The sequence below is a fragment of the Myotis daubentonii genome, chromosome 15 (genome assembly GCF_963259705.1).
Source record: "Myotis daubentonii chromosome 15, mMyoDau2.1, whole genome shotgun sequence".
NCBI lineage: Eukaryota > Metazoa > Chordata > Mammalia > Chiroptera > Vespertilionidae > Myotis > Myotis daubentonii.
In genome coordinates this window covers 3,159,659-3,182,736 of record NC_081854.1, presented here as the reverse complement: position 1 = coordinate 3,182,736, position 23,078 = coordinate 3,159,659, and the positions used below count along the sequence as shown (strand labels likewise).

The 23,078-nt window shown below is 56.3% G+C and overlaps 2 protein-coding genes across 2 annotated transcripts; both read right to left on the bottom strand.

Moving 5' to 3' along the window:
- Positions 1-469: 469 nt before the first annotated feature.
- LOC132216501 (leukocyte immunoglobulin-like receptor subfamily B member 4) lies at positions 470-10,344 on the bottom strand. Its single transcript, XM_059665745.1, has 5 exons — positions 9,606-10,344; positions 9,173-9,208; positions 3,765-4,082; positions 1,884-2,204; positions 470-688 (listed from the first exon to the last, which is right to left on the bottom strand). The coding sequence occupies exons 1-5, from the start codon at positions 9,637-9,639 to the stop codon at positions 552-554; spliced, it is 846 nt and encodes a 281-aa protein (XP_059521728.1). The 5' UTR covers positions 9,640-10,344; the 3' UTR covers positions 470-551.
- A 3,227-nt stretch (positions 10,345-13,571) lies between these two features.
- On the bottom strand, positions 13,572-21,261 carry LOC132217256 (leukocyte immunoglobulin-like receptor subfamily A member 4). Its single transcript, XM_059667349.1, has 5 exons — positions 20,910-21,261; positions 19,578-19,689; positions 17,748-17,794; positions 14,948-15,268; positions 13,572-13,765 (listed from the first exon to the last, which is right to left on the bottom strand). Exons 1-5 carry the CDS (start codon positions 21,259-21,261, stop codon positions 13,572-13,574), a joined length of 1,026 nt encoding a protein of 341 aa, XP_059523332.1.
- Positions 21,262-23,078: the final 1,817 nt, after the last annotated feature.

Sequence of the window (23,078 nt, the reverse complement as noted above, 5' to 3'; positions counted from 1 at the left end):
CCCATATCAGGCCCCACGTTGGGCGCTACATGTGCCGCGCTAGTATGGACAAGGGTGAACCTGAGGAGGGGTGGTGAGGGATTGAAAAAAAGGCAGACAAGAGAATACAGCTGGGGCTCTGTGGATCTCCCCTGCCTGGATGAGGATACAAAAGACCCAGCGTGCAAGCTGATGCTTTATTTTATAGTCTGCTTAAAACAAGCCTAGATTAACATGTATACAAATGTTCTTGTTTTGGCAACACTTGCTGCACCTTCCACAGCCCATTAATTACTCAGGAAAGAATTAAGGAGGGCTACAAGGTCAGGCTTAATTATGCTAGGAGAACTCTGTCCTCCAGGCTGGGACTTGTTTGTGGCCCTGCCACGGGGCAGTTTGAGGCTTAAACATAGAGCTTCTCCCTACACCAACCATCATAACCAACATGGGTTCTCTTGTCCTTGAACAAGGGGCAGCTGTGAATCTTTGGGCTCCAGCATGAGCCTCTGGGCCCTCGGGGAGGACCTTGCTGTGGCCCTGCAGCCCCCTATCTTCGGGGGGCTCCTTTGCCTTTATTCCTGTGGTCCCTGTGGGGACCTGCGCTGGCTGAGCCCAGCTTCCACCAGAATCGCCACCAGGATCAGCAAGACCACGCCTGCCAGGCCCAAGCGGATACTGTTCTCCACCGTGTAATCCCGGGAGGCGGGGCCTGGAAGCAGATGGCAAGAGTCAATGACAAGTGGATACAAACAGCCAGATCATGACCTATGAAGCAAGAGCCAACTAACCAGGTGAGCCTGAGGAGTGACAACCCACGCTGAGGTGTGGGGGACACCCGGATGCAGGTGCGTAGGTCTCCAGGGGCTCCTTCGAAGGGGGTGGAGGCAGCACTGAGCCCAAGTTCCACTCTTCTGTGCTACTCACCTGGCCTTTCACCGCCCACAGCGCCCACACCTGGCCTCTTTCTCTGCACCTCCCAGCATAGAGGACATCCCGCACATTCCCCAAAATGGGCACAGGGAGATGAGGATACTGGGGTGGCACCCTCTCTGCTTCCACTTGTCTGAGGGGCTTGCCACCCATCAGAATGTCCCACCACCCTCCCTACATTAGCACAGAGCAGCTGGTCCTGGACTTAGACCCACAGGTTGGGTGACCCCTGACCTGGCCACAGGGTCACAGGGCCTGAACTCTGAGCTCACCTCACCCAGCCACTGTCCCACCCACTGTCCCCCAGGGCAGGGAGAGTCACAGGGTCAGGATCAACTGGGTGGACACCCCCAGGTCTGGTGGATGGGGGCCACCCTGGACATGTGCTCTCAGCCATGGGATATCTGAGTCACAGCAGGATGAAGAGAGGAGAGAGAAGACACTGATTTAAAGGAAGAATTTTCCCTCCTTTCCTTCCTCTCCATGTCCTTGCTGGACCCTCATTTCACCTCTGGGTCTGACCACACCTGGCCAGAGGCTGCCTCATCCAAAAATGCCAAAGCACATCTCAACCCTGGTCAGAGACCACATGCACCATGGAAATTCCCCAAGGAGGGTGGAACCCAGGGGACACATTACCTGGGCCCCAAGAGCCTCGGTAGTGGAAAGGGCAGGGCACCAAAATCATGAGGGAAAGGACGCTGGGCCCCTTGAAGAGGTCTGTTACCACCTGGTGGCTGGAAGCCCAGGCCCCAACAAGCCCAGCAGGGACAGCTCTGTGTCCCCTCTGATGCGGGGCTCAGGATCCAGGCCACCTTGGTGTACAGACCAGACCTCAGGGCCCATGCCAGTGTTGACAGCCGAGGGTCATGTGTATAGAGGGAGGGGAGCTACATGGCTGGGGTTGAGCAGGAGAGCAGGGTGCCCAAGGACAGAGACAGGGCTGGGACAGGGTACAGGGCCCTGGGACCAACCTGAGGGCGGAGTGAAGTCATCCTCTTCTGTCACCTGCAGCTGCAGGGGCTCACTGAGCTCAGACGAGCTGGACTGGGTAAGACAGAAACAGCGATAATGCCCAGCAGTTTCTTCACTCACCACGGGGATGAGGAATCTGGCCTCTGTCCCCTGTGAGCCACCTTGAGGCACACTGTCCTGATAATGGTGTATACGTCTTCCATCCTTCACCAGGTGGCATACCTTAGCCTCAGCGGCGACCTGGCACACGAAGGTCACAGGCCGTCCCTGGGAGATCACAGGGCCTGGCTCGGCCCTGAAGGAGGGTTTGGGCAGGGGCCCTGGGAGGAAGCAGAGCAGGATCCCGGGCTCCATCATGAGGGAATTGCCACACCTCACACCTCACACCTCCCGGGTTTTAAGTGGGTATGTCAATGATTCTTAACGAACTTGCAGAGTTGTGCTACCACAACCTCAGCTCAAATCTAGACCATTTGCACCATCCCTTCCTCAAGTGACCACCCCTCTGCCCCCTCCAGGGGACTGAGTACTCATCCCTTCAGTGACTTCCTCACGTGACACAAGTTCTGGTGACATCATGGACTTTTTCAGGAGGACATGGGAGGAGTCAGAGCAGCCTGGGGCCCTGGGCAGGTCCCCCTCCTCATGGCACTCCCTAAGGGCACAGACCGGGTTGGGAGGGAGGCAGAAGGAGAGGTGATTCATGGGGACAGGGACGCTAGAGTGGGAGATGGTGGGTATGACCTGGCTGGGTCAAAGGCAGCAGAAGGAGATTGTGGGGACCAATGGGGGCTGCAGGGCTCCATGGGAAGTCTAATGGGTTTGGGGGTACAGTTCCAGCCCAGACTTGTGCACAGAACCCGAGTGGCTGAGAACCCCTAACTCCAGGGCACGACCTCTGAGCAGCACTCACTCAGGTTCGCTCTGCATTTCCCACCTTCCTCTCAACCCATTTCCTCTTCCTTCTGATTGAGGCTCCTGAAACCCCAAGTGTCTAAAGTGGGCTGGGGAGGGGAGGAGAGGGCTCTAGCACTGAAGCAGGAAGAAGGCATCCAAGTTATCAAATTCCCACAGAGGCAGGAGCTGGCTGAGCCCCAGCACACATTCCCTCATTCCTTCGGCCACAGCTAAGCTCCCATCTTTCCCTTTAGAGTCGCCTCCTTTTGCCACTGGTTCCACAGTCTCCTAAGACAGTGAGGATCACAGGGTCAGGGTCAACTGGTGGACACCCCCAGGCCTCAATATTGGGGGCCAACTCAGGGCTTGTGCTCCTACTCAGGGCTTATACTCCACTATTGAGATGGCTTAATAATAGAAAGATAGAGGAGAGAGGAGACAGTCAGTGTTAAAGGAAGAATTTTCCGTCTCTCCCTCCCTCCCTCTCGATGTCCTTGTTGGACCCTCAGTGCATCTCACAGTCTGACCACACCTGGCCAGGGGCAGCCTCATCCAAAAATGCCCCAAAGAACCACCCAGCCCTGGTCAGGGACCCATGGGGCACGGGACTTGCCCATGGACGGTGGACCCCAGCGGACACATTGCCTGGGCTCCACAGGGCCTGGCCAGGAGAACGGGCAGGGCACCACCATCCTGAGGGGAAGAACTCAGGCCCCTTGAAGGTGTCTGTCCCCACCTGGTGCCTGGATGCTCAGGCCCCACCCGGCCCAGCAGACAGCTCTGTGTCCCCCCTGATCCTGGGATCAGGATCCAGGTGACCTTGGTGTCCAGATGGGACCAGCCTCCAGGGCCCTGAGCCAGGGGTGAAGGCTGAGGGTCATGTGTGCAGAGGGAGGGCAGCCCAGGGATGGGGGTGAGCAGGAGGGCAGGGAGCAGGAGGACAGAGAAGCAGCTGGGACAGGGTGCAGGGCCCTGGGACCCACCTGAGGACCGAGTGGCATCCTCCTCTGTCACCTGCAGCTGCAGGGGCTCACTGCGCTCAGACAAGCCGAACTGGGTCAGACAGAGGCAGCGGTAACTCCCAGCAGTGTCTTCACTCGCCACAGGGAAGAAGAACCTGGCCTCTGTCTCCTGTGAGCCATCTAGTGGCACACTGTCCTGAAAATTGTGTATACGTCTTCCATCCTTGTCCAGGAGACATACCTTAGCCTCAGCTGGGCCCTGGCACACGAAGGTCACAGGCCGTTTCCAGGGGACCACAGGGCCTGGTTCAGCCCTGAGGGAGGGTTTGGGCAGGGCCCCTGGGAGGAAGCAGAGCAGGATCTCAGGCTCCATCATGAGGAAATCTCCAACCTCACACCTCCCGTGTCTTGTGCGTGCAGCTCAATGGCTCTTAGCAAATTTGCAGATCTGTGCAATCCTCATCACAGCCCAATTCTAGACCATTTACACCATCCCTTCTCCAACAGACCACCCCTTCCCCCTCCAGGAAACTGAATTCTCATCACTCCAATGACCTCATCATGTGACACAAGTTCTGGTGACATCGTGGGCTTTTCTCAGGGGGACACAGGAGGTGTCAGAGCTGCCTGGGGCCCTGGGCATGTCTCCCTCCCCACAGTCACTCTCTAGGGGGACAGGCAGTACTGGGTGTGAGGCAGAGGGTGAGGATGAGCAGGTCACTCGGGGAACAGGGACGCTGGTGTGGAGAGGGTGGAAATGACCTGGCCGGGTCTGAAAGCAGCTGGGGAAGGTTGTGGGGACCAATGGGTGCTGCAGGGCCCCATGGGAAGTCTAATTTGTTTTGGGGTGGAGCACCAGCCCAGACCTGCTCCCAGGACCCCAGTGTGTGAGGACCCCAGACTCCTGGGCACGTCCTCTGAGCAGCACTCACTCAGCTTCCCTCTGCATCTTCCTCCTCCCTCTCAGCCCATTTCCACTTCTTTGTGCCTGAGGCTCCTGAAACCCCAAGTGTCTAAACTGGGCTGGGCAGGGAGAGAGGGCTCTAGCCCTGAAACAGGAAGAAGGCATCCCAGTTACTCAATCCCTGATGGAGGCAGAGCTGGCTGAGCCCCAGCACTCATTCCCTGAATCCTTCGGCCACAGCTCAGCTCCCATCTTTCCCTATAGAGTCACCTCCTTTTGCCACTGGTTCCACAGTCTCCTAAGACACTGAGGATCACAGGGTCAGGATCAACTGGTGGACACCCCCAGGCCTCAATATTGGGGGCCAACTCAGGGCTTGTGCTCCTACTCAGGGCTTATACTCCACTATTGAGATGGCTTAGTCATAGAGAGGTAACGAGGAAAGAGGAGACAATCGGTGTTAAAGGAAGAATTTTCCGTCTCTCCCTTCCTCCCTCTCGATGTCCTTTCTGGACCCTCAGTGCATCTCACGATCTGACCACACCTGGCCAGGGGCAGCCTCATCCAAAAATGCCCCAAAGAATGACCCAGCCCTGGTCAGGGACCCATGGAGCATGGGACTTGCCCATGGAGGGTGGACCCCAGGAGACACATTGCCTGGGCCCCACAGAGCCTGGCCAGGGGAACGGGCAGGGCACCACCATCCTGAGGGGAAGGACTCACGCCTCTTGAAGAGGTCTGTCCCCACCTGGTGGCTGGAAACTCAGGTCCCACCCAGCCCAGCAGGAGAGCTCTGTGTCCCCTCTGATGCGGGCCTCAGGGTCCAGGCCACCTTGGTGTCCAGATGGGACCAGACTCCAGGGCCCTGAGCCAGAGGTGAAGGCTGAGGGTCATGTGTGCAGAGGGAGGGGAGCCCAGGGATGGGGGTGAGCAGGTGGGCAGGGAGCAGGAGGACAGAGAAGCAGCTGGGACCGGGTGCAGGGTCCTGGGACCCACCTGAGGACAGAGTGGCATTCTCCTCTGTCACCTGCAGCTGCAGGGGCTCACTGCGCTCAGACAAGCCGAACTGGGTGAGACAGAGGCAGCGGTAACTCCCAGCAGTGTCTTCACTCGCCACAGGGAAGAAGAACCTGGCCTCTGTCCCCTGTGAGTCTTCTTGAAGCACCCTGTCATGATAACGGCGTACACGTCTTCCATCCTTCTCCAGGAGACATACCTTAACCTCAGCTGGGCCCTGGCACACGAGGGTCACAGGCCGTCCCCGGGGGACCACAGGGCCTGGTTCAGCCCTGAGGGAGGGTTTGGGCTGGGCCCCTGGGAGGAAGCAGAGCAGGATCTCAGGCTCCATCATGAGGAAATCTCCAACCTCACACCTCCCGTGTCTTGTGCGTGCAGCTCAGTGGTTCTTAGCAAATTTGCAGATCTGTGCAATCCTCATCACAGCCCAATTCTAGACCATTTACACCATCCCTTCTCCAACAGACCACCCCTTCCCCCTCCAGGAAACTGAATTCTCATCACTCCAATGACCTCATCATGTGACACAAGTTCCGGTGACATCGTGGGCTTTTCTCAGGGGGACACAGGAGGTGTCAGAGCAGCCTGGGGCCCTGGGCATGTCTCCCTCCCCACAGTCACTCTCTAGGGGGACAGGCAGTACTGGGTGTGAGGCAGAGGGTGAGGATGAGCAGGTCACTCGGGGAACAGGGACGCTGGTGTGGAGAGGGTGGAAATGACCTGGCCGGGTCTGAAAGCAGCTGGGGAAGGTTGTGGGGACCAATGGGTGCTGCAGGGCCCCATGGGAAGTCTAATTTGTTTTGGGGTGGAGCACCAGCCCAGACCTGCTCCCAGGACCCCAGTGTGTGAGGACCCCAGGCTCCTGGGCACGTCCTCTGAGCATCACTCACTCAGGTTCCCTCTGCATTTCCCACCTCCCTCTCAGCCCATTTCCACTTCCCTGTGCCTGAGGCTCCTGAAACCCCAAGTGTCTAAACTGGGCTGGGCAGGGGAAGAGAGGGCTCTAGCCCTGAAACAGGAAGAAGGCATCCCAGTTACTCAATCCCTGATGGAGGCAGAGCTGGCCGAGCCCCAGCACTCATTCCCTCATTCCTTCGGACACAGCTCAGCTCCCATCTTTCCCTTTAGAGTCGCCTCCTTTTGCCACTGGTTCCACAGTCTCCTAAGACACTGAGGATCACAGGGTCAGGATCAACTGGTGGACACCCCCAGGCCTCAATATTGGGGGCCAACTCAGGGCTTGTGCTCCTACTCAGGGCTTATACTCCACTATTGAGATGGCTTAGTCATAGAGAGGTAACGAGGAAAGAGGAGACAATCGGTGTTAAAGGAAGAATTTTCCGTCTCTCCCTTCCTCCCTCTCGATGTCCTTTCTGGACCCTCAGTGCATCTCACGATCTGACCACACCTGGCCAGGGGCAGCCTCATCCAAAAATGCCCCAAAGAATGACCCAGCCCTGGTCAGGGACCCATGGAGCATGGGACTTGCCCGTGGAGGGTGGACCCCAGCGGACACATTGCCTGGGCCCCACAGGGCCTGGCCAGGGGAACGGGCAGGGCACCACCATCCTGAGGGGAAGGACTCACACCTCTTGAAGAGGTCTGTCCCCACCTGGTGGCTGGAAACTCAGGCCCCACCCAGCCCAGCAGACAGCTCTGTGTCCCCTCTGATGCGGGCCTCAGGGTCCAGGCCACCTTGGTGTCCAGATGGGACCAGCCTCCAGGGCCCTGAGCCAGGGGTGAAGGCTGAGGGTCATGTGTGCAGGGGGAGGGGAGGCCCAGGGCTGGGGGTGAGCAGGAGGGCAGGGAGACCTAGGACAGAGACGGGGCTGGGACAGGGTGCAGGGCCCTGGGACCCACCTGAGGACAGAGTGGCATTCTCCTCTGTCACCTGCAGCTGCAGGGGCTCACTGCGCTCAGACAAGCCGAACTGGGTGAGACAGAAGCAACGGTAACTCCCAGCAATGTCTTCACTCGCCACAGGGAAGAAGAACCTGGCCTCTGTCCCCTGTGAGTCTTCTTGAAGCACCCTGTCATGATAACGGCTTACACGTCTTCCATCCTTGTCCAGGAGACATACCTTAACCTCAGCTGGGCCCTGGCACACGAGGGTCACAGGCCGTCCCCGGGGGACCACAGGGCCTGGTTCAGCCCTGAGGGAGGGTTTGGGCTGGGCCCCTGGGAGGAAGCAGAGCAGGATCTCAGGCTCCATCATGAGGAAATCTCCAACCTCACACCTCCCGTGCCTTGTGCGTGCAGCTCAATGGTTCTTAGCAAATTAGCAGATCTGTGCAACCCTCACCACAGCCCAATTCTAGACCATTTGCACCATCCCTCCTCCAACAGACCACCTCTTCCCCCTCCAGGAAACTGAATTCTCATCACTCCAATGACCTCATCATGTGACACAAGTTCTGGTGACATCGTGGGCTTTTCTCAGGGGGACACAGGAGGTGTCAGAGCAGCCTGGGGCCCTGGGCATGTCTCCCTCCCCACAGTCACTCTCTAGGGGGACAGACAGTACTGGGTGTGAGGCAGAGGGTGAGAATGAGCAGGTCACTCGGGGGACAGGGACGCTGGTGTGGAGAGGGTGGAAATGACCTGGCCGGGTCTGAAAGCAGCTGGGGAAGGTTGTGGGGACCAATGGGTGCTGCAGGGCCCCATGGGAAGTCTAATTTGTTTTGGGGTGGAGCACCAGCCCAGACCTGCTCCCAGGACCCCAGTGGGTGAGGACCCCAGACTCCTGGGCACATCCTTGAGCATCACTCACTCAGGTTCCCTCTGCATTTCCCACCTCCCTCTCAGCCCATTTCCTCTTCCCTGTGCCTGAGGCTCCTGAAACCCCAAGTGTCTAAACTGGGCTGGGCAGGGGAAGAGAGGGCTCTAGCCCTGAAACAGGAAGAAGGCATCCCAGTTACCCAATCCCTGATGGAGGCAGAGCTGGCCGAGCCCCAGCACTCATTCCCTCCTTCCTTCAGCCACAGCTCAGCTCCCATCTCTCCCTTATCAGAGGCCTCCTTGTGCCACTGGCTCCACAAATAGGAGACACACATGAGGGTCCCTGCCTTTTTGGGGGAAGGGTAGAGGGAGCACAGGGCTGAGGAGGGAGTGTGCAAACCACATACACACGCTCTGATACTCTCCCAGTGTTTACTGTGGGAGGCTCAGGGTGAGGGGGGCAGACCCGACCTCTCATCAGAGGCAGACGGGGGAGGCCCTGAGCTGAGACCAGAGGGTCAGGTGGGAATGAGCCAAGCCCAGCACAGGAGCCCTCAGCCTGGGAGGAGGCCATGGTACATTGGGAAATTAGTGTTTGTGAAAGTGAAAGACACGCTGGATTTCTGAAGGGAACTTAGCCAGAGGGCATGAAAGCTGACAGCTGCAGAAAAAGAGAGGCTCAGGGCTCATCCCAGGTGAAGATACACCAGGTGCGGGCTCTAAGGAAAAAACAATATTTTGCCTGAACATGAAACTTTTGTGAAAAACTAAATTAAAAAGACAAACTCACCCTCCTGCATGTGGATCACCTGGCCCAGACAGAGCCCTGCAAGGGAAGCCCCAGTGAGACAAGTGCCCTCCTGCTCTCGCGGTGACCTTAAATAGAGTCAAGGACTGCATTTCCCACCACCTCCAACACCCCTGGTCAGCATGGCTCCCATGGGGTAGCTCCCTCTCCTATAGCGGGTTCCAGACAGCTTCCCAGGAGGCCTCCCCACCAGAGCACGCCCCCCCCCCCCGGCCGTGTTTGTGTCTGACCTGTCCCCCTCCCAGTGTCTAGAACAGCCTGGGACCCTCCCCTGGAGCTGGGGCCCAGGTGACACAAAGGAAGCAGGGCCAGCAGGCTGAGTGGGCTCCCAGGCACTGGGTGGAGGTGGGGCCTGGGCGCCCCCCACAGTCCCGCCCCTCTGCCCCGTGGCCCTCCCCCCTGCGTTCTGACTCACCCAGGCCCAGGAGGGTGGTGAGATGGGGGTACATGAGCGCCAGCCTCTCAACCGCTTCTCTGCCCTTGTGCCCGGTGAGGCAAGCCAGGGCTCGGCCAGTCAGGAAGTGTGCAGGGGCCAGGTCAGGGGCTCATTTCCGTGGTCTGCCAGGAAGGGAGTGTGGCTGCTCCCAGGCCCATGTTCCCCAATTTGAAGAACCTGAGAGGCCATCATTTCCGGGAGGCATTGCTAGTGAGATGTTTCCTCACCAGGCTGAGGCCGTGCCCAGATGAAAGCCACATACAAGTAATTCATCATTGACAGACACAGACGACAGAATGATGGATGGATGACATATAGATACTCAGAAATATAGAAGTACAGTAGCACAGATACACAAACAGATATTGTCATAGGTAGATACATAGATGCATAGATGGATATCAAGATAGTCACATAGACACTTAGAGACATAGAGACATACACAGATACTAACATACATAGATATATAGATGCTTAAACATATAGAGTTGAATTGATACTTAGTTACATAGATGGATACATAGATAGCTAGATAGTTACATATATAGATGGATACATAGATAAATACGTAGTTACATAGATAGATGGATACAATGGTAGAGACATAGAAACGTGGATAGACAATATGACATGGAATCTTCTTGCCTTGTCATGTGGTCCTCACAGGCTGACTCTCCCCAAACACACATTTCCTCATGCAAATGCTTCAGTTTCTCACCTACAAATGGAAAACCATAGAACTCTTCTGACACCTCCATGTTATTCCAGGGAGAGCACAGAGCAGAAGGGAACACTGGAAGGACTCAGCCTGCCCCTCCGCCCCCCACTGCTGGGATCCAACCCCAGCAGGTCCAGGGGTCCCCAAAGGTGTGGACGGAGTCGGCGAAGAAGGAATGACACGGAGACAGCGTTCAGTTGATCAGCAGCCTAGCCAGGATCTCTAGCCAAGTTCTGTTCAGGATCTACAGTGAAGTTCTGGTTAGGATCTCCAGCCAGGTTCTGTGTCCATGTTCTCTCGCTAGGTTCTCCAGCCAGGTTCTCCAGGTTCTCCAGCCAGGTTCTGTAGCCATGTTCCCTCGCTAGGTTCTCCAGCCAGGTTCTGTCCAGGTTCTCCAGCCAGGTTCAGTCACCAGGTTCTAGTCAGGTTCTCTTGCCATGTTCTATCCAGGTTCTGTCTCTAGGTTCTGTGGCCAGTTTCTGTCCAGGATCTTTTGCCATGTTCTCTCCAGCGAAGTTCTTCTGTCTCTTGGTTCTGTGTCTAGGTTCTGTCCCCAGTTGTCTTGTTACATCTGTATTTATACCAGTTGATTCCAATCCTATCAATCTCTATTCCGAAGGTTAGGGCGTTTCTTATCTCCATTCCAGGGAGTAAAGATTATGTAGCTTAAGCATGGTTGTTCATAGTTAAAGTGATTAATTACCCGCCTGGCACTTAGTTAAGGGGTTTTATTCCCTCCCTAACTTCAGGGGAAAATCCCTACCTGGGGAAACAACCTTTCTCAGAGAGGTGACCTTAGTTAAAACACATAGTGCCAAGAAGGTGAGCAAACATATTGAGAACAGTATGCCATATATGCCAGGTCCCTTGAAACAGCAAGGATGGACCAGCTCCCGGCACCCCACCTCATGCTCTGCATAGCAGGCAGCATCCAGCTCAGGATCCATACCTCTGTCTCTAGGCCCCTCTGGGCCCTGTAACCCTGGGCTGCAATCTGCACACTCCCCCCGCCTCCCAGCTGCCTCTGGCTATTTCTAAACTGAAAGCCCTTGAGACCATAGAAGCAAATGCACTAAAGAAAGAGTCAAGTTGGTGGGCGGGGCATCTGGGAAGGTGGAGAATGCACAGAAGGGTCTTGGCTGGTGATTGGATTCCCTTCCAGATGCCGATAGGCCTTCGTGCATCCATTTAGGGCACAGAACACAGACACTGTCCTAGGGAAGGTGGTCCCATAGCCTCCCCCCTCACAACACTGAGGTGCATCCTCGTGACCTCCCAGGGGAGGGGCCATCCCAGGAGGAGGAGACAGAGGAGAGTCAGGACCTGCAGGGAAAGGCCTGAGACTCCTCAGCTCCCAGCCAAGGGAGGGCTGTGGAGGCTGCAGCCCCAGGCAGGCCCCAGGCAGAGCTGTGCCATCAGGAGGGCAAAGGAAGGGGAGCAGAGGATGGAAAACTTCTCTAATAGTGTCAACAATACAGACAAGATCAGCAGAAGGGGGAAACGTGTACTATTCAGTGTGATTTCATACATTCACCATCTTCTGCGACCGTTGCTTCTACCTTGTTCCAAATTATTTTCATCACCCTCCAAACCCCCAAAGAAATGGTGTACCCACTGTATGCAGGCTGGTCTGTCACAGACACAGGACCAGCAGGACGCATATATACAGAGAGATGTCTGTGGCAGGATTGGCTCGCACAATCCAGGAGTCTGGCAAGTGCAAAATCTGCAGGGAGGGCTGGTGGCTGGAGACCAGGGGAGCTGCTGTTGCAGCTCAAGCCCCAGGGAGCCTGCCCCCAGCATCCAGGGTCAGTCCTGTTCTCCTCAGCCCATGTGAGGAGGCCCACCCACCTGATGGAGGGCGGTTTGGTTCCCTCCATGTCTTAGCGGCCCTGGGTGGCTGGGCTGGGGATCATGGTGATACGCTGAACAGCGAGCTGAGGTTTGTCTCCCCCCCCCCCCCCCAGATTGTATCTAATGACCCTGAACAATGAAATCTTGCACCACAAGATTGAAACAAAAGCATGGAAACTTTATTGCAAGCAGATTCAGACTCCCATGTGGGAAGAGGCTCAGTCATGGCTGCCACTGAAGCCTGAGGTCTAGGGGTACATATTTGCTACAAACCTGCTCTCTGTCTCCCCCTGTGGCCGCCTGATGGATTCTCTCAATTGTTCTTGCCCAGAAGCAGACCTGACCCTTCCTGGTTCCTATGCCTCAGCTCACCTTCCTGTTGCAGCCCCTCCCTAGTTTCACGTGTCTCCCCTCTGCGTCTAAATCATCCTGTTATTTCTGCGCGGGTGGCTACCGTGGTTAGGCTGGCTCACGTGGCCGTGTCTGCTCTGCCTTCATTCGACCTGCCTTTGTTTCCCATGTGCACTGCCCTGTCTGCCTGCTTGTCAATCAAGCTCAGTCCTCTCAATGGGCCTGGTGTTATACTGGAATTCAGCGAGTCAAACAGAAGATGCCATAGCCAGAGGGTCGAATTTGAAGTCTTTATTTCAAAAGCTGGTGGCTGTGAAGGGCTCATGCCTCTCCAAACCTCGCGGCCTCAAAATGAAGTTAAGGGTTAGCTTATAAAGGCGAAAAGAAAACACACACAGAAACTCTGGGATTGGTGCAGTGAGACCGTAGCTCAAAGCCTGGCTGGGTACCAGCACTGACAACTCTGTCTGGGGGTTATATGTTTTATGGCCTTTCCAACATGGGAGCAGTGCTCAAGTAAACGGGTCCCGCAAGATGGACGATTAAGAGGGAGCAGTGACCAGACCGTAGACTGATAAGGATGTACATTGGATTACCTTCACAGACTCCGATTGCCCGACCCCAACCCCCAATCCCACCACTACCCTGCAATTTCCAAAAATGTCTTATTTTCCCATTATTTAAGCAAGCTAAATATAACACTACAGAAGCTAAAAATAACATCGTTACTTATCTGGTTTAGTTACATCCTGGAATTAACAGAAGAAAGGACCATCTGTGCTCGTAGGAAAACCCTAAAAGGCAGTTCTTACAAAATTTATGGAAATAAAATGGAGTGCCGGTGGGTCAGTTAGAGGGCAGGAGACAGGATGGACTCAGTTCTTTCAAGGTTCATTTTTCACTGGGAGGATGAGGGGGTTGAGGACAAGCATCCTAACCTGCATAGGCCTTCGTTATCTTGTCCTTGCACAACCATGGGGGTGGCTCTGGTCTCCTGGGCTCCAGCATGAGCCTCGGGACCCTCAGGCAGCTCCCATCTGGGGCCATGGAGTCCCTCTCTCTGGGGGGCTCCCTTGTGTATATTCCTGTGGTCCCTGTGGGGCCCTGCGCTGGCTGAGCCCAGCTTCCACCAGGATTGCCACCAGGATCAGCAAGACCACGCCCGCCAGGCCCATGCGGATGCTGTTCTCCACCGTGTAATCCCGGGAGGCGGGCCCTGGAAGCAGAGGGCAGAGGTCACTGAGAGGTGGACACGACCCGGTCAGGCCATGACCTATGAGGCTGGATCCCAATGCTCAGCAGAGCCCGAGGAGGGGACGCCCCAGGCTGAGGTATGGGGCACACCTGGGTGGGGGAGCGGAGGTCCCCAGTGTCTCCTGTGAAGGGGGTGGGGATGCACTGAGCCCAAGTTCCACTAAGTCTGCCGGACACACCTGGCCCTTCCCCGCCCACAGCGCCCACACCAGGCCTCTTTCTCTGCACCTCCCAGTAGAAAGGACGCCCCAATACTCCCAGAAGGGCAGAAGGAGACAGAAGGGCAGAAGGACACCGGGTGGCACCCTCTCTGCTTCCACTGGTCTGCGGGGCTGGTCACCCCTCAGAACGTCCCGCCGCCCTCCCTACATTAGCACAGGGCAGCTGGTCCTGGCCCATGGACACAGAGGGTGGGAGCCCCCTGACCAGGCCACAGGGTCAAAGGGCCTGGACTCTGAGCTCACCTCACCCAGACACTGTGCCACCCACAGTCCCCCAGAGCAGGGAGGGTCACAGGGTCAGGATGAACTGGGTGGACACGCCCAGGCCTGGTGGATGGGGGTCACCACAGGGTATGTGCTCCCACCCATGGGATTCCCGAGTCACAGCAGGATGGAGAGAGAGCAGAGAGAAGTCACTTGGTGTTAAAGGAAGAATTTATCCTCCCTCTCTTCTATGTTTTGGCTGGACCCTGAATCCTGTTTTTTTCAGGGTCTGTCCACACCAGGCCATGGGCAGCCTTATCCAAAAAGTGCCCCTAAGCACCATCCCGTTATGGTCAGGACTCCAAGGAGACCAAGGCACTTGGAGGGTGGACCCCAGGGCCCCACAGAGCCTGGCCAGGGGAAGGGGCAGGGTACCACCATCGGGAGGGGAAAGACTCAGGCCCCTTGAAGGGCTCTGTCCGCACCTGGAGACTAGAAGCTCACTGTGTCCCCTCTGATGCGGGGATCAGTGTCCAGGCCAGCGTGGTGTCCAGATGGGACTAGACCTATCTCTTCCTTCCAGGGCCCTGAGCCAGGGGTGAAGGCAGAGGGCCATGTGTGCAGAGGGAGGTGAGCCCCAGGGCTGGGGGTGAGCAGGAGGGCAGGGAGCCCCAGGTCAGAGACGTGGCTGGGACAGGGTGCAGGGCCCTGGGACCCACCTGAGGATGAAGTGAAGTCCTCCTCTCTCACCTTCAGCTCCAGGGGCTCACTGCGCTCAGACCAGCTATTAGGCGCTTGTTCATAGAGGCAGCGGTAACTCCCCGCAGTGACCTCACTCGCCACAGGGAAGAGGAATCTGGCCTCTGTTCCCTTCATACCCCCTGGAGATGCACGTTTCTCATAAGGGTATACAGGTCTTCCATCCTTCTCCAGGTAGAATGAATGAACCCCAGCTGGGCCCTGGCACACGAGTGTCACAGGCCGTCCCCAAGGGATCACAGGGCCTGGCATAGCAAAGAAGGAGGGTTTGGGCAGGGGCCCTGGGAGGAAGCAGAGCAGGATCTCAGGCTCCATCATGAGGAAATCTCTACACCTCACACCTCCCGTGTCTTGTGCGTGCAGCTCTATGGTTCTTAGCAAACTCACAGAGCTGTGCAACCCTCAACACAGCCCAATTCTAGACCATTGCCACCATCCCTTCCCCAAAACCTTGCATCTTCCCCCTCCAGGAAACTGAATTGTCATCACTCCGATGACTTCTCCACGTGACACAAGTTCTGGTGACATCGTGCGCTTTTCTCAGGGGGACACGGGAGGTGTCAGAGAGCATGGGGCCCTGGGAATGTCTCCATCTCCACGGCCACTCTCCAGGAGGGCAGACAGGCTGGGTGCGAGGCAGGGGGTGAGGATGAGCAGGTCACTCGGGGGACAGGGACGCTGGGGTGGGAGAGGGTGGGAACGACCTGGCTGGGTCTGAAGGCAGCAGGGAGAGACTGTGGGGACCAGTGAGGGCTGAAGCCCCCCATGGGAGGTCTAGTGGGGGTGGGGGTGAGGGTGGGGGTGGACACCAGCCAGGACCTGGTCCCAGGACCCCAGTGGGTGAGGACCCCAGACTCCTGAGCATGTCCTCTGAGCAGCACTCACTCAGGTTCCCTCTGCATCTTCCACCTCCCTCTCAGCCCATTTCCTCTTCCCTGTGCCTGAGGCTCCTGAAACCCCAAGTGTCTAAACTGGGCTGGGCAGGGGAAGAGAGGGCTCTAGCCCTGAAACAGGAAGAAGGCATCCAAGTTACTCAATCCCTGATGGAGACAGAGCTGGCCGAGCCCCAGCACTCATTCCCTCCTTCCTTCAGCCACAGCTCAGCTCCCATCTCTCCCTTTATAGTCGCCTCCTTGTGCCACTGGCTCCACAAATAGGAGACACACAGGAGGGTCCCTGACTTCTTGGGGGAAGGGTAGAGGGAGCACAGGGCTGAGGAAGGAGTGTGCAAACCACAGCCACGCGCTGTGATACTCGCCCAGGGCTGAGAGTGGGAGGCTCAGGGCGAGGAGGGCAGACCCGACCTCTCATCAGAGGCAGAGGGGGGAGGCCCTGAGCTGGGACCAGAGGGTCAGGTGGGAATGAGCCAAGCCCAGCACAGGAGCCCTCAGCCTGGGAGGAGGCCGTGGTACATCGGGAAAATAGTGTTTGTGAAAGTGAAAGACAGGATGGATTTCTGAAGGGAACTTAGCCAGAGGGCGTCAAAACAGACACATCCAGAAAAACAGAGAGGCTCGGGCTCATCCCAGGTGAAGATACACCAGGTGCGGACTCTAAGGAAAAAACAATATTTTGCCTGAACACGAAACTTGTGTGAAAAACTAAATTAAAAAAGGCAAACTCACCCTCCTGCATGTGGATCACCTGGCACAGGCAGAGCCCTGCAAGGGAAGCCCCAGTGAGACAAGTGCCCTCCTGCTCTCGCGTTCACCTTAAACGGGGTCAAGGACTGCATTTCCCACCACCTCCAACACCCCTGGCTCCCATGGGGTAGCTCCCTCCCTTATAGAGGGTTCCAGACAGGTTCACAGGAGGCCTCCCCACCAGAGTACCCCCCCCCTGGCCGTGTTTGTGTCTGACCTGTCCCCCTCCCAGTGTCTAGAACAGCCTGGGACCCTCCCCTGGAGCTGGGGCCCAGGTGACACAAGGAAGCAGGGCCTGCAGGCTGAGTGGGCTCCCAGGCACTGGGTGGAGGTGGTGCCTGGGCGCCCCCCACAGTCCCGCCCCTCTGCCCAGTGGCCCTCCCCACTGCATTCTGACTCACCCAGGCCCAGGAGGGTGGTGAGATGGGGGTACATGAGCGCCAGCCTCTCAACCATTGCTCTGCCCTTGTCCCGGGTGAGGCAGGCACGGCTCGGCCAGTCAGGAAGTGTGCAGGGGCCAGGTCAGGGGCTCATTTCCGTGGTCTCTCAGGAAGGGAGTGTGGCGGCTCCCAGACCCACATTCTCCTATTTGGAGAACCTGAGAGGCCGTGGTTTCCGGGAGGCATTGCTAGTGAGATGTTTCCTCACCAGGTTGAGGCCGTGTCCAGATGAAAGCCACACAGAAGTAATTCATCAGAGACAGACACAGATGACAGAAGGATGAATGGATGCCACGTAGATACTCAGACACATAGATATATAGCAACACAGTAGATATGTGCACAGTAGATGCATAGATGGATATGGAGATAGTCACATAGACAGAGACATCGATACATAGACAGATACTAACATACATAGATATATAGACACTTAGACACATAGAGTTGAATTGATACTTAGTTACATTGATAGATGGATACATAGATATACAGATAGATAGATAAATAGATAATTAGATAGGTACATAGTTACATAGATAGATATATAGATACAATGATATAGATAGTGAGATGCATAGAAACGTGGACAGACAATACAGGCTTGTCAACTGGTCATCAGAGGCTGATTGTCCCCAAACACACATTTTTTTTATGCAAATGTTTCAGTTTCTCACCGGCAAACAGGAAACTGTAAAACTCTTCTGACACCTCCATGTTATTACTGGGAGAACAAAGAGCTGAGGGGGACACTAAAGGACTAAGCCTGCCCCTTCATGCTCTCCAGGGTAGGTGGCACCCAGCTCAGGCTCAAAGCCCATGTCTCTGGGCGCCTCTGGGCCCTGTTGTGCCACGCAAGCATGGCCAAGGGTGAACCTGAGCAGGGGTGGTGAAGTATTGAAGAAAAGACAGAGAAGAGAATACAGCTGGGGCTCAGTTGATCTCTTATGCCTGGATGAGGACACAAAAGACCCAGCCTGCAAGCTGATGCTTCATTTTATAGTCTGATAAAAACAAGGGTAGATTAACATATATACAAATGTTCTTGTTTTGGCAATACTTGCTGCACCTCCCACAGACCATTAGCTACTTAGGAAGGAATTAGACAGGCTACAAGGTCAGGCTTAATTATGCTAGGAGAGCTCTGCCCTCCAGGCTGGGACTTGTTTGTAACCCTGTCACAGGTCAGCCCAAGGCTTGACCCTAGAGCCGCTCCCTGCATCTCACCCTTTTTTGTTTTTAGCTACTACAATAAAAGTGAACTTGAACATAACTCTGGCTATTAAAACAATAACAAAACAATGCCGACGCAACATAGCAATACGAGAATAACCAAACTACAGACATGTTAACATTTTCAGCTACAAAATAAAAATTTCAGCTGCAAAATGAAGGTTATCTACTCAGAGTCCTCAGATTTGGCCATGCAAGACTTTACAGAAAACTGACAGATCACCAAAGCTGCCCTTGCGTAGCCTTCATTTATTTTCTTCTCCTCCATTGCTATCATCGGAACAATGCTCAGACTTTTGACCGAAGGGACAAGGAGCTCCTCTGGGTCCCCTGTACCTCTTCCAGCTGCTAGTGCAGCTTCTCCATCTCCTTGATGAGAAGGCCCCACAGCTAATGCAGGTTGGCGAGCCTCTGGGGGATGGTCTCAGCATTCAGGCTTCTGCTGACAGTGACGATACTCTGGCTCCTCTCAAAGATGCCGATGCCCTTGATGCGAAGATGTTGTCAATGTGAGGCGGGCTCTGTCGGATTTCCATCTGGAGGGTCTGATTTTTCTTTATACTCCTAAGATTTGGAAGGTCTTAACATCCCATGTTTTACACCAAGCTGCTACCTAAATTCACTCCTTGCCTTAATTTTTGCTTTCTGCACATGCTTCACTGGAGCATCCTTTCACCTTGCAATTGTAGTTCCCCCATATCAGGCCCCAAGTTGGGCGCCACATGTGCTGCACCAGTATGGACAAGGGTGAACCTGAGTAGGTCCGGTGAAGGATTGAAGAAAAGACAAACAAGAGAATACAACTGTGGCTCTGTGGATCTCCCCTGCCTGGATGAGGATACAAAAGACCCAGCGTGCAAGCTGATGCTTTATTTTATAATCTGCTTAAAATAAGCGTAGATTAACATGTATACAAATGTTCTTGTTTTGGCAACACTAGCTGCACCTTCCACAGCCCATTCATTACTCGGGAAAGAATTAAGGAGGGCTACAAGGTCAGACTTAATTATGCTAGGAGAGCTCTTACCTCCAGGCTGGGACTTGTCTGTGGCCCTGCCATTGGGAAGTCCAAGGCTTAACCACAAAGCCGCTCCCTACACCAAGCATCATAACCCACGTGGATTCTCTTGTCCTTGAACAACAGCAGGAGTGGCTGTGAACCTCTTGGGCTCCAGCGTGAGCCTCTGGCTCCTCGGGGAGGTCCCTGCTGTGGCCCTCGGGCCCCCTATCTCTGGTGGCTCCATTGTCTTTATTCCTGTGGTCCCTGTGGGGACCTGCGCTGGCTGAGCCCAGCTTCCATCAGAATCGCCACCAGGATCAGCAAGACCACGCCCGCCAGGCCCAAGCGGATACTGTTCTCCACAGTGTAATCCCGGGAGGCGGGGCCTGGAAGCAGAAGGCAGAAGTCACTGATAGGTGGATATGACCCCGCCAGATCATGACCTATGATAGGCAGGAGCCACTGCCCAGGTGAGCCCGAGAAGGGGACATCCCAAGCTGAGGCATGGGAGACACCCGGGTGGGGGAGCAGAGGTCTCCAGGGGCTCCTTTGCAGGGGGTGAGAGCAGCACTGAGCCCAAGTTCTAAACCTCTGCGCCACTCACCTGGCCCTTCACCGTCCACAGCGCCCACACCTGGCCTCTTTCTGTGCATCTCCCAGCATAGAGGACATCCCCCACATGACCCAGAATGGGCTCAAGGAGATAAGGATACTGGGGTGGCACCCACTCTGCTTCCACTTGTCTGAGGGGCTGGCCACCCCTCTGAATGTCCCACCACCCTCCATACATTAGCACAGAGCAGCTGGTCCTGGTCCATGGACCAATAGGGTGGGAGCCCCCTGACCTGGTCACAGGGTCACAGGGCCTGGACTCAGCTCACCTCACCTGGCCACTGTGTCACCCACAGTCCCCCGGGACAGGGAGGGTCACAGGGTCAGGATCCACTGGGTGGACACCCCCAGGCCTCGTGGATGGGGGCCACCACAGGGCATGTGCTCCCACCCATGGATGTCTGAGTCCCAACAGGATGAAGAGAGAGGAGAGAGAAGACACTCGGATTTAAAGGAAGAATTTTCCCTCCTTTTCTCCTTCCCACCCTCTCCATGTCCTTGCTGGACCCTCACTCCACTGCATCTCAGGGTCTGACCACAATAGGCCAGGGACAGCCTCATCCTAAAATGCCCCAAAACACTGTCCAGCCCTGGTCCGGTACCCTAAGGACCACAGCACTTGCCTATGGAGGGTGCTCCCCAGGGGACATATTGCCTGGGCCCCACTGAGCCTGGCCAGGGGAAAGGGCAGAGCACCACCATCCTGAGGAACATGAGTCGGAGCTCCTCAAAGGCATCTGTCCCCACCTGATGGCTGGGAGCTCAGGACCCACCCAGTCTAGCAGGACAGCTCCGTGTCCCCTCTGATGCTGGGCTCAGGTTCCAGACCATCTTGGTGTCCAGGTGGACTAGACTCCAGGGCCCTGAGCCAGGGTGAAGGCCGAGGGTGACGTGTGCAGAGGGAGGGGAGCCCCAGGGCTGGGGGTGACCAGGAGCGCACGGAGCCCGAGGACAGAGACGGGGCTGGGACAGGGCGCAGGACACTGGGACCCACCTGAGGGTGGTGTGGCATCCTCCTCTGTCACCTGCAGCTCCAGGGGCTCACTGCGCTCAGACCAGCCATACACATGTCGATAGACGCAGGTATAATTCCCGGCAGTGTCTTCACTCACCGCGGGGATGTTGAATGTGGCCTGCGTCCTCTGGGAACCATCTTGAGGCCCACTTATCTGATCAGGGTGTACAGGTCTTCCATCCTTCTCCAGGAGGAATGACTGAGCCCAAACTACGGAACTGCACAGGAAGGTCACAGGCCGTCCCCGGGGGAGCAGAGGGCCAGGTTCGGCCCTGAGGGAGGGTTTGGGCAGGGCCCCTGGGAGGAAGCAGAGCAGGATCTCAGGCTCCATCATGAGGAAATCTCCACACCTCACACCTCACACCTCCCGTGTTTCAAGTGTGTATGTCAATGATTCTTCAGAAGCTTGCGGAGTTGTGCAACCACCACCACAGCCCAAATCTAGACCATTTGCACCATCCTTTCCTCAAGAGACCACCCCTCTGCCCCCTCCAGGGGACTGAGTACTCATCCCTCCAGGGACTTCCTCACGTGACACAAGTTCTGGTGACATCATGGCTCTTCTCAGGGGGACATGGGAGGAGTCAGAGCAGCCTGGGGCCCTGGGCAGGTCCCCCTCCCCATGGCCACTCTCTAGGGGGACAGACAGGGCTGGGAGGGAGGCAGAGGGTGAGGATGAGGAGGTGATTCATGGGGACAGGGATGCTAGAGTGGGAGATGGTGGGTATGACCTGGCTGGGTCTGAAGGCACCAGAGGGAGATTGTGGGGACTAATGGGGGCTGCAGGGCTCCATGGGAAGTCTAATGGGTTTGGGGATGCAGTACCAGCCCAGACCTGTTCAAAGACCCAGAGTGGGCGAGAACCCCTAACTCCTGGGCACGGCCCCTGAGCAGCACTCACTCAGGTTCCCTCTGCATTTCTGACCTTCCTCTCAGAACATTTCCTCTTCCTTGTGATTGAGGCTCCTGAAACCCCAAGTGTCTAAACTGGGCTGGGCAAGGGGGAGAGAGGGTTCTGGTCCTGAAACAGGAAGACGGCATCCAAGTTACCCAAACCCCATAGAGGCAGAGCTAGCTGAGCCCCACCCCTCATTCCCTCATTCCTTGAGCCACAGCTTAGCTCCCATCTCTTCCTTTACAGACGCCTCCTTGTGCCACTGGCTCCACAGCCTCCTAAGACAGTGAGGGCCACAGGGTCAGGATCAACTGGTGGACACCCCCAGGCCTCAATGTTGGGGGCCGCCTCAGGGCTGTGCTCACACCCATGGGATGTCTGAGTCACCCCAGGATAAAGAGAGAGGAGGGACGAATTTTTCCTCCATCCTTCCCTCCCTCCCTCCCTCTCTCCCTCCCTCCCTCTCCATGTCCTTGCTGGACCTGACTCCAGTTCATCTCAGAGTCTGACCACATCAGGCCAGGGGCAGCCTCATCCAAAAATGACCCAAAGCACCGTCCCGCCCTCTTCATGGACCCCATGGACCACAGCACTTGCCCATGGAGGGTGGATTCTAGGGGACACATTGCCTGGGCCCCATAGAGCCTGGCCAAGAGAAAGGGCAGCTCAAAGTCTGGCAAATACACCTGCAGCCCCTTTCCTATGTCTGCCTTTGTCGTCCAGTCTGAAGGCACATGCAATGGCCGGAGCCTTGGCAGCCATCTCGCTTCAGGAGGTCCCGTTAGAGCTGGTGGCCCAGCACTCCAGCTGTGGAGCAGAATGAGGGAGCTGCCTCCCTGAGGTCCCTCTGGGGGAGGGGGCCATGCTGTGTCTGGCAAAACCCCACAGAGCTGGCCTCTCTGTGAGTGAGACCGAATAGCGGCTGAGATGTTGTCTGTCCTGTGCAGCGATGTTGGGGACGGGGGGGTAACGTGGGGGGAAGAGAAAGGACTAGACCCCAGGCAGACCTGTGATGCACGCCCACAGGTGTGAGGAGAGTGCAGGCTGAGGAGACCCCGGCCCCTCTGAGCTGAGATGTGAGAGACACGCAGGAAGCAGGTCAGCTGAGCGGTCAGGGGAGGCTGGGGCGTGGGTGGGGGAGACGGACCTGAGTGAGGGTTGAGCTCAGCGTGTGTGTGAAAAGGAAAGAAAACCAATGCTTCTGGAGAAGAGGGAGGCAGACAGAGCAGGCAGGACGTGGCTGAGGGAGACGC

What these genes read in the sequence shown, in the direction of transcription:
- LOC132216501 (XM_059665745.1), bottom strand. Translation starts at nt 9,639, where the DNA reads ATGTACCCCCATCTCACCACCCTCCTGGGCCTGG. An exon ending in CACCACCCTCCTGGGCCTGG is followed by an intron (nt 9,209 to 9,605) that starts GTGAGTCAGAAC and finishes CTTCCCTTGCAG; the next exon opens with GGCTCTGTCTGGGCCAGGTG. An exon ending in GGTGATCCACATGCAGGAGG is followed by an intron (nt 4,083 to 9,172) that starts GTGAGTTTGTCT and finishes GCTTCCTCCCAG; the next exon opens with GGGCCCTGCCCAAACCCTCC.
- LOC132217256 (XM_059667349.1), bottom strand. Translation starts at nt 21,261, where the DNA reads ATGGAGCCTGAGATCCTGCTCTGCTTCCTCCCAGGGGCCCTGCCCAAA. An exon ending in GCTGGGCTCAGCCAGCGCAG is followed by an intron (nt 17,795 to 19,577) that starts GTCCCCACAGGG and finishes TTGTTCTCCCAG; the next exon opens with TAATAACATGGAGGTGTCAG. An exon ending in GGACTTCACTTCATCCTCAG is followed by an intron (nt 13,766 to 14,947) that starts GTGGGTCCCAGG and finishes CTCTGCTTCCAG; the next exon opens with GGCCCGCCTCCCGGGATTAC.